The 10,317-nt window shown below is 43.6% G+C and overlaps 2 protein-coding genes across 2 annotated transcripts in view; one reads left to right on the forward strand and one right to left on the reverse strand.

The window, feature by feature from the left end:
- The window catches only part of rrp15 (ribosomal RNA processing 15 homolog), a 5,381-nt gene extending 3,231 nt beyond the window's left edge, over positions 1-2,150 (reverse strand). Inside the window, exon 1 of the mRNA XM_005753450.1 lies at positions 2,055-2,150. Coding sequence (XP_005753507.1) covers positions 2,055-2,088 — 34 coding nt within the window. The 5' untranslated portion in view covers positions 2,089-2,150. The remainder of the gene's footprint in view (positions 1-2,054) is intronic.
- Positions 2,151-3,842: 1,692 nt separating this feature from the next.
- On the forward strand, positions 3,843-9,586 carry rwdd1 (RWD domain containing 1). Its single transcript, XM_005753451.1, has 7 exons — positions 3,843-4,123; positions 4,950-5,015; positions 5,688-5,818; positions 6,936-7,079; positions 7,162-7,294; positions 7,379-7,441; positions 9,146-9,586. The coding sequence occupies exons 1-7, from the start codon at positions 4,051-4,053 to the stop codon at positions 9,256-9,258; spliced, it is 723 nt and encodes a 240-aa protein (XP_005753508.1). The 5' UTR covers positions 3,843-4,050; the 3' UTR covers positions 9,259-9,586.
- The last annotated feature ends 731 nt before the right edge of the window (positions 9,587-10,317 follow it).

The raw sequence follows: 10,317 nt of genomic DNA on the forward strand, positions 1-10,317 counted from the left end.
TTTTCTTTAAATAATGTCATTATATCACTGCAGGCTCAGGGTTTGGGGTTTTTGGACAGATGTTTTAAACAGTTCATTTTGAAGAGCTGCACTTTTCCCCCCTTTGGAATATATATTATTGATCATAGTAACACAAAAGTATTTCTTACCTGATTTCTCGATTAAGTAATGGAACAACTGATAGAACATTCAGTGACTAACAATCAGAGTCTACATGAGAGCAGCCAGCATAGTTCAAGAGAGAAGCACAGCGAGGTTCATGGTTTGATGAACAGTATTATTATTCTAAGAGTCTGTAACGATCAAACTACAAACACTTCATGAAAGCACAAAAATGAACATGACTAATCCACAACTACTGTGACAGCTTAGAGCAGCAGCAGAGGTAACACTCAACAAACCATGAGTTCACTTTAAAAGGCAAAAGTCCAACTACTGCATCACTTGGAAAATTCAAGTTGGATAAACAATAATAAACAAATAATGACCTTTCAGCTGCTGGAAGCTGTTGCTGTGCTCCACAGGTGTGTCGGGGCTCGAGCCACAGATGGTTTGTGATTAGCTCTGGATCTTTAAAGAATTGTTTATTAAAGTCACACCTGAAACAGTCACATATCTGTGTGAACCAATTACAGCTGAGCATCCCTCAATAGGTCCAACCTCATACGAGCACCTGATTGGTCTGACCAACGGGGTTTAACGATGCGTGGGACTCCAGCATAAGCGTCACAACAGCGTTTATAAGAACATCAGGAGGAACTCTGAGACGCTGTGAAATCCCACAGCAGCTCAGGGTGATGTCATCCTGCAGGGATGGTTTACACATGACAGTGAGTAACCATGGAAACGCAGGGGATGTTTTAAATTTCATGAACTGCAAAATTAAGCCTTGACTTGAGTTCATTTGGTGTAATTTCTCTGTTTACTCGTGCACATGTTTGACTCCTGTGCTCCTCACAAATACGCACGTTTGTGCCGTAACACAGCAGAGTGACCGCTACGATCTTTTTATGTTGCATGTTTACCGAGGATCAAAGAAAGCTATTGGACATTTGAAGATACTTCACAGAAAAGCTTGAAATAAATCAGATGTAGATTTTAACAGAGTGAAAAATGAAATCCTGCAAAATGAAGAAGAAAACATAAAATGAGAAAAGAGGAAGTGCTGTGACTGAAGACAGACGTCACTGTGTGGAGTCTACCTCTGCAGCTGAACTAAATGTTGGCCTATAGCTCACATTCACCACTGACTTTGTTTGCTGTTTAGCTCTTGTGTCTTGGCAGAGTGCATGAGTCATTTTGCTTTTCTGCAGTCTGATATTTGAGGTTGAGTCAGTGTGTATAAAATAAGTTGATGCCTTAATAATCCCATCAAACTAGATGGTGGTGGCGTTTGATCGGCACATGCTGACTGCATTCTTTTTATAACCAGGTCAGGAAAGAGAACAGGAGGAGCGAGCAAAGGAGAAGAGATGCAAAATGAGGGACAACACAACAGCAGGAAAGACGAAGAAGAGGTGAGCATCAGAAAGAGGGCATACAGTTCAAACGCAGCAATCGTGGTGCAATAAAAGCTCCGAGGCTGGTAAAAACTCTGTACTGGCAAATAAAACTGTAACAAACAAGAAGGACTCAAATTAATGTTCTTCTCAAGCAGGAACCCAAAAGATTTCAGGGCTGGGCCAAGTCCTCAGTGATGCTAGCGACGCCCCTGTTGATCGTTGTTGTCTGAATACCGACGCAAATGCGGTGTTCGTGTGCGATTCACGCGTGATTTGTTACACTATTTACACTTAGTACGATACTTGGGTACGATGTAAACGCTCGCATTCAAAGAGCAGGTTACAGGAGAAAAGTTTCGCTCATTTTCTACCAGGTGAACAGACGGACTTTAAATCCATCCTGTAAGCAGAGCAGATCATTCATGTCTGGGTCTCTGCTGCTGTGTTAACAACAACAGCAGGGACCGCCTTTAGTGCTGTTGTTGTAAGAATCTTCGAGGCCGTGCGGCTACAATTAGCAGCAATAATAAAAACGTGAATTACAAAACTCACCGGAGTCCAACGCGTGTGCTTCCACCAGAGACATTGTGTGTTACACTACGTCGTTTCCGTAGAGTACAACTAACCGCCCGTCAAAGGTTCCGTCCAGGAATTCCGATTTGTTCTACACGTATGAGGAAAAAGCTTCTTCGTGTACTCGCCAATAAAACCCAGAGAAATAAACACTGCGACGTTTGTTCTGTCTGCAATGGTAATGAAATGGCTCATTCGGGCCATTAGAGGTTGAAGCGGGCCGGAAGGATCTGGAACAGGGTTCCGTGCTATGCCAAAGTTAACCCGGTAGAAAGTGTAGCTCGGGCTGTGTCCCAGTTCAGACTTTTTTCTCTCCATCTTTATTTCAAGAGGAACAGTAACAACAAATATAAAACACGGAGGAGACAATGTACTGCAAAATTATGATACAATGGAAGAGTGCGCCAAATTAAACAGGTAAGATGCAGATCAAAATTAAAAGGGGAAAATAAGAAAAAGGAATAAAAAAGAAAAGAAAAACAAGCGAGAGATACAGTGACATTGCATCATTAAACGGGGACATTAAACACACAATCATTACATTATTACATTACAGATATTTACGGTTTTAAAAGCTTTTTTGTTGTGAGAGGAGCAAATTGTATTCACAGAGTTCAATTTCTTTCCTAAAAGTGAGAAAGTGAGGTTCACTGCTTGAGAACTTTTATGGTATTTGGCGAGGAGTAAAATCAGATTAATGAGGTAAAAAGCATTCAAGTCTTTCCTACTAAGTCAGTGTAACCAAATAACACATTTTGGTAAAGAAGCACAAAATTTGATAAGATGTTCTTAGAGATGAAACCACAAAATCTACGTAGAGGTACAAGACCAGAATAGATGTGAGCAGGACTCTGGGGCGATCTTACAGAAGGAGCAAAGAGTGTCTACATCCCTCTTACATTTCTGAGGGAAGCATTTAACAGGGTAGAATCTATGAATTAGTTTAAATGAAATTTCCTTCACTTAGTAAGGAGGACAGCACTGTTGCCGCACAGCAAGAAGGTCCTGAGTTCAATTTCAACATCAGGCCGGGGTCTTTCTGTGTGGAGTTTGCATGTTCTCCCCGTGTTTGCGTGGGTTCCCTCCGGGTACTCCGGCTTCCTCCCACCGTCCAAAGACATGCAGCTTGTGGGGATAGGTTAATTGGATAATCCAAATTGTCACTAGGTGTGAATGTGAGTGTGAACGTTTGTCTGTCCCTGTGTGTTGGCCCTGCGACAGACTGGCGACCTGTCCAGGGTGGACCCCGCCTCTCGCCCTACAACAGCTGGGATAGGCTCCAGCGCCCCCCGCGACCCTGAAAAGGATAAGAGGAAGCGAATGGATGGATGGATGGATAGTAAGGAGGAATTTTTTTGGCCAACACCAAACTTTCTTCCAGTCAATGTCCTAAAAAAATAGACCAGAAAGAAATAGAAGGAGGAATGGAGACAAGTGACTCTTAAAAAAGAGACCAAATCTTGGCATTCACACCTGTACAAGAGGAGAAACTAAATAAATACCAACAAAAGTGCGAAATAAGATTTGGTAATTTGACTGGTTCTTATATCTCAAAGTCCTTTGTACAACTCGACTCATTCCCCCACTCAGACAAACACTTACGATACGCCCCCTGTTAGTACAACGGTTCCTTTCCCTTATCTATTTATTTATTGTTTATTTGTTTTCCTCCAAATGATAATTGGTAAACGACCATTTCCCGATTGTTTTTTTTTTCACTCATTCATAAAGAAAAATCACACGGACGCAAGTTTTTCTCTTTTTCTTGTGTGGAGCGTGTGATCTACACAAGTCCTGGAGGTGGCGGTAATGTACGTCAAAGCTGGTTTGCGACCCCCGCTAAACCCGAAAAGAAGAAGAAGAAGAGGCGGATCGTCGAGATCGGCGATCGACTGTTTCAGCTGAGTACGCAGCACACAGCGAACGCATTGGTGATGATTTTACGAACTTCCAGATAACCTGCAGCTTCACAAACATGACAGACTACGCCGAAGAGCAGCGGAATGAACTCGAAGCCATAGAGTCCATCTACCCAGACTCCTTTACAGGTCTGAATGGCACGTAACGTTAAGTAGGATTGTAGCACGAAAGTAGTAGCTAGCTCATAGCTAGCAAGTACACGTTACTTAGCTTGCTGGTCTTGATGCATGCTCAGTGATCCAGGGAAGGAAATCCCAGAAGGTTGATTCTGTTCATCTGGACGTTTTCAGCGGGAGAAACGTTTCATCCAGGGGACGTCTTCAGTCTCAGCTGACGGCAGGTTTCCAACCTTATAAACAGAACATTTGTACAATGACTGAAACCTTTCACGTGAAAAGGGAAAGACCATCTCTGAATCGAGGAGGGGACCTAAGGGTACACCTGTGTGCATCTGACAATGCTGTGATTGCAGCCATCCCCCAACTCTCTGTGAATGACACTCACCAATGGTTGTTGATCAATGGTCATGAGAATTTGCAGAACTGACCTCCCAGCCCGTTGTTAATCAGCTGTGCTGGTTTCAGTCGTTGTACAAATGTTCTGTTTATAAGGTTGGAACCCTGCAGTCAGCTGAGACTGAAGACGTCCCCTGCATGAAGCGTTTCTCCTGCTGAAAACGTCCAAATGAGGAGCATCAACTTTTTGGGATTAGCTTGCTGGTGTTCTTGTGTTTGTGAAAGGATGCTCATATTAATGTCAAATGTTAAAATACTAATACTATTTCTATTAGCACGCGGTAGCTGTTGAGGAAAGCAAAGCTTGCCTGAAGTCTTTGTTATTGGTATCCAAATCTTTATTATTTCTGGTTGGTAAAATCGTGAAATATGCCTTAGTTACCCAGCCACTTGTGAAATCATGGTAATAGTGATGTTACTAATGAATGTGTACTTGCAGTCCTCTCAGAAGATCCAACCAGCTTCACCATCACGGTCACGTCTGATGCCGGGGAGAACGGGGAAAGTAAGTAAACTGATGAATGTGGTTGGAAAACGGTGTGTTGCTAGCACTGCAGCTGTTATTATGTCAGGTGTTTCAAACTGAACTGCTCATTGCTTTCCATTATAGAATGTGTGTGTATATGCATGTGTACATTTATAGCATATATTTAAAAGCAACTTAGCATTTGAAATGGATCATGATGATAGGACAGTATTGTAAAACCTCTGGTGTGAAATCCATGAGCCCGTCTGTGACTACCGTCTGACAGCAGTTGAAGGAACACTGGTCCCAGTGATACTGCTTTGCTTCTAAGGATGTTCCCCTGCATGGTCGCAGGATCAGTTATGTTATCAGAACTGTTATTGTGGGGTCTTAGTAACACAGCAAAGGCCACTTTAACGCACCCCACTCAGGGCCTCCAGGAAGGCTGGGTAGGCTGCATGGTTGATTGATGAGCACGAATAACAAGACCCTTTACTTGACCAGAATGAAAGCAATCCTCTCGTCCACTAGTGAAAACCCCACTATGCTGGCACTAAGCTGGGGGGGTACACGTATATCCACCTGTTAGACTTTACACGTAGTGAATAAAGAATAAATGAAAGTTTTATCTTTAGTTAAATAATAAAAAGAACTTTTTCATTGTGCACTTGTAAAGTTGTGGAACATGAACTGTCTGTTGTCTTTTTGCAGCTGTGGAAACAACTTTAAAGTTTACGTATGTAGACAAGTACCCAGACGAGCCCCCGCTGTGGGAAATCTATTCCCAGGAGAACTTGGAGGAGAGTGACGCAGAAGATATCCTCACACTATTACAACAGCAGGTCTGTCATTGGATTTATCTGAGCAGTCATGGGTCTGGTGCTGGTTGAGGGCTAATTAGTGGCTTCTAGATCTTTCCAGATGCTTGGATGGAAGCCCAGTGCCTTGGATGACAGCTTCACTGTTGCGTGTCTACATTTGTGATGTAGATGAAGCTCAAACCTCATTAAGAGGAATCTGTGAAGAAATGCTGCCGAATCTTAAAGCTTCAGACATTCGTACAGCTGGTCCATGAGCACGACTACAGTAACATTGTAATGAAATATGGGTGCATACTAATAACACAATAACAGTGTATGTTCATTGAACTGTGCAGTGATGCCTGTCAGACATGGAGCGAGAGGGAGGCAACTTTAAATGTTTCCAAAGCGTTTAAAAGGATTGATATATGTGTTCTTTTTATCAGTGTAACTCAGAGTATCAGATTGATGCTTTATACTGGCCATACACGAGCAGTCACAAGCTTGGACACACCTTCTCGTGTCATGGTTTTTTACATTGTAGATTCTCACTGAAGGCATCAAAACTATGATTGAACACATGTGGAATTATGTAGTAAACAAAAAGTGTGAAACACCATAATACTGTTTCAGGCTTGAAGGAGTTCCCACAGATGCTGAGCACTCGTTGGCCCTTTGCCTTCACTCTGCGCTCCATCTCATCCCAAACCATCTCCACTGGGTGTAGGTCAGGTGACTGTGGAGGGCAGGCCGCGGTGCAGCACTCCATCACCATGTGATGTCTTCATGTTGTACCTACAATGTCCAAAGTGCTAAAAATAAAGAAAAAACATTGAATGAGAAGCTGTGTCCAAACATAGATATCCATGTGACAACGCAGCAGCGGGAGGATGCGCTTAATGAGAAAATTTACTTTCAATTTTGTATTTTTTATGTGAACTGAAGAAGCTTCACAGGTGAAACATCTCCAAGAACCTTACAGAAGCTTGCTTTCCAAGCTCCTTAAACTACACAGCAATAATAACAATCAAAATGTAGGTGACGTCAGACGTCTCTCCATCGCCTTATTGCAAAAAAAAGAAGAATTGAACCAAAAGTGTTGAACTGTTCTTGGACAGTTGGTGAAATGTGGCTTTGTATGTTTGTGTTCACTGTGCAGGCAGAAGAAAACTTGGGCATGGTGATGATCTTCACCCTGGTTACAGCTGTTCAAGAAAAACTTAATACAATTGTTGATGTGATGAAAAATAGGCAAGAAGAGGAAAAGCGGAGGAAAGAGAGAGAGGCCCAGGAAGCAGAGAAGGTAGAACCCAGACGGGATTCATGACCATTCACTCTCTGCAGCCAAGGTTTTATTTTATTATAACAGTAGTTGCTTTCAACAGGTGGCTTTCCAGGGAACAGTGGTAACCATTGAAAACTTCCTGGCATGGAAAGCCAAGTTTGAGCTGGAAATGGCTGAACTGAGGAGAAAAAGACAGAAAGAGGAGGAGCAGGCAGGAAAACCCAAACTGACAGGTACACGGTGTTACTCGAAGACACCAAAAACTGTAAAGATGATGACGTACGTGTCCTGACTGAAGACTGTGCATCTGTCACCAGGTAAACAGCTGTTTGAGAGAGACCACAACCTGGACACATCTGACATTCAGTTCCTTGAAGATGGTAAGGACTGTTTCTGAGTGTTGTGCTTCTTTTTGTTGTGGGGACTAAAGTCATTTATAGGACAGTGGAATCTAAACATAACACTTGTGTGGACGTCTGTGTTTGCAGGTAATCAGTAGGCACGTGATCAGTCGTGGCCATCTTTGTGATGGGCTGATGGATCCTTGTTTCATTCGGGGTGGTGGTTCCGACACTCAGTAGTCGCTGACCTCCTTCCTTCCTCTCAGTGTGCCGTGTCTGGGGTGAAACCCTCGCTTTCTTGCCTCGGTCTCAGTGGCTTCCACCTTTTCCTTTGGCCATCCTATTATCCCAGCAGTGTTGATTGCTCGGATCTCGTTCTTCCCGTTCAGCCGACCCTCGGGGCTCGCCTTATTCTCTGCGGGTATTTGGTGGTTGCAGTTTTCCGAGGTTCCTCTTTACGGCTTCCATTTTCTCGTGGGATTAAAAGATACTTATAGCTGTACTCAGTATCTGCAATTCCCGACCAACATTTCTTTGTTACCATCCGAGTACGTTTCTCCAGTCCAAATGACATTCCGATGTCATTGCTGTAGATCCCAGCGGTGTCAGCTGACAGGTTTATCCTTCGGGAGTATGAGGTGTCTTGTCTGTCATTACAGGGCGTTAGGTACGTGTAGCGACGGCCATGTTGCCGGCAGTTTCTGGTGGATGCTGCCCTTTGTCACAGATTCTGTTATGGACGGTATCCAGGTGTAGCAGGTAGTGGAGGGTCTCTGTTTTGGTGGCATCAGGGTTTCAGCTTTGCTTTTTGCGAATGTTGTGGTTCTGTTGGCTTCATCAGGTGGTGACCTCCAGCTTTCACTGGAGCGGTTTGCTGCTGACTGAAGCAGTTGGATTCAAAATCGGCACCTCCGTTTCCGAGACCTTCTCAACTTGAAAGGGTGGAGTCACACTCTGTGTCAGGGACGAGTTACTACCCCGGGTGGAGGAGTAGGTCGGGGTCTCGTTTACAAGTGAGGGCAGAGTGGAGTGTGAGATTGTCAGAAGGATTGAGCCACGGACTTCGTATCATCTTGTTTTGGTGAGGAGAGCTTAAAAGCAAAGTTGTTGATTTACTTCCTTCCTGCCCTCACCTGTGCTCATGAGCTCAGCCTAGTGACCAAGACGACAAATTTGCAGATACAAGTGACAGAAGTAAGCTTCCTCTCCTTTAGCGATAGACTGAGGAGCTCAGCTGAGAGTAGAGCCGCCAGCCACAGCGAAAGGAGTCAGTTTACGTGGTTCCGGCATCTGACGAGGAGGGCCCCCCCCCGACCTCCTGGGTGAAGTATTCTGGGCGTGTCCTACTTGGTGGGCGCACTCATACAGACCCAGGACTTGCTGGACAGATTATGTCTTGGTTGGCTTGAGAACAACTCATTGTCTGCCCAGATGAGCTGAAGAGCCAGGGTGATGGAAGTCTGGGCTTCAGACCCCGGTGACCCGAACCTGGATAAGTGGCAGAAGATGGATGGAATTGTGTTTGTGTTTGTGTAGCTCGGGAGAAACGGGATTGGCAGCAGGCAGACACGTGAAAGAGAGAAAAAAACGTGACTTTCTAAGATCTGATTTGCCGTGTCAGAGTCACAGATCATCTGGGTCTGTTGGCTCAGTCAACAACTCCCAGTCAGAGAACAGCATTTAGTAGGAATAATCTTTTTCCTGTGAAGTTTCTTCTAACCCCGTGGCTTTCTTCTTACGCAGCTGGAAACAACGTTGAAGTGGACGAGTCACTATTCCAGGACATTGAGGACTTGGATTTGGATGAAGATGACCCAGATTTTGACCCTATAGAGATGGGTAGTGATGAAGACTAAAGGCAGAGCAGGACGGTGGAATCAAAGGCTTCAAGCATGATCAGAGGAACATGATGCTCTTGTCCTGGACGCCGTCTTCTGGCCATTAAGGACATGTCTGCTTTTTTTTATTTTACAAAACTCCGAATGAAAGGAGAGGAAATTGTTTAAAAACACTCAACAGTTGGTGTTTATTTCAACTGCCTCGATTAAGTCTGATAAAAATGTGTGTTCCCTCTGGGGCTTTGTCTTTAAGCTCATCCCAGTATCAGCAAGTTTCTGTCCAGTTGAAGGCACTAAACTGTCAGGTATGGCCAGAGAATAAAAGTCTTGCTTTGCTGAGGTTGAAGTAACTATACTCTATTACATGTGACCGCATTTCCAGAAAAACTAGAATATTTTCCAATGTGCAGTAAAAACATTCTGTGACAATAAATCAGGTGAGCAGTTCTTTACGTGACCAAAGTAAGATTTTAGTAGTTGGACTGACCAACTCCAAATTTGAATTTGATGGCTGTAAGACTGTGGGAAAGTTGGGCATGTTTAGCAGTTTCTTACATCAGTTTTCCTTCAAATAATTTAATTTAGCAGTGAGTCTAAGATGTGTAGCAGTGGTTAGCATTGTTGCTTCAATGGATAAGGTCCTGGGCCGGAGCCTTTCTGCACACACACACGCACACACGCACACACACACACACACACACACACACTACCGATTAAAAAGTTTTGAACAGCCCAATTTTTCCAGTTATTTATTGCAATTCAAGTTTAATTCCACTAAATATCTTGAAATAGAACAAACAAGTGGTGAACTGCCAGCTTAAAATAAAAGATGCCCAAAAGTGAAAAATAATGTACATTTCAGAATTATACAAAAAGGTCTTTTTCAGGGAACACAACATGGGTTAACAATTTAAAGCTGCTCTGCAGCAATTGAGACTCAGGTTAGTGCTACTAATTCCTGCAGGTACAGCCCCTCTGTGTGCTGGGCACACTGTGGTACCAGACCCTCGTGAGCATCAGTTGAACATTATTGTACTGCAGAAAGTAGTGTGTTGGTACAGAAATGGTGACAACAAG

The sequence above is a fragment of the Pundamilia nyererei genome, unplaced genomic scaffold (genome assembly GCF_000239375.1).
Source record: "Pundamilia nyererei isolate P.nyererei 1_Seehausen unplaced genomic scaffold, PunNye1.0 scaffold00429, whole genome shotgun sequence".
Taxonomy (NCBI): Eukaryota; Metazoa; Chordata; class Actinopteri; order Cichliformes; family Cichlidae; genus Pundamilia; species Pundamilia nyererei.

Bases quoted from the DNA above. Each gene is read 5' to 3' on its own strand.
- rwdd1 (XM_005753451.1), top strand. From the start codon at position 4,051: ATGACAGACTACGCCGAAGAGCAGCGGAATGAACTCGAAGCCATAGAG. The intron at 5,016-5,687 runs GTAAGTAAACTG...GTCTTTTTGCAG, and splicing joins TGCCGGGGAGAACGGGGAAA to CTGTGGAAACAACTTTAAAG. The intron at 7,295-7,378 runs GTACACGGTGTT...ATCTGTCACCAG, and splicing joins AGGAAAACCCAAACTGACAG to GTAAACAGCTGTTTGAGAGA.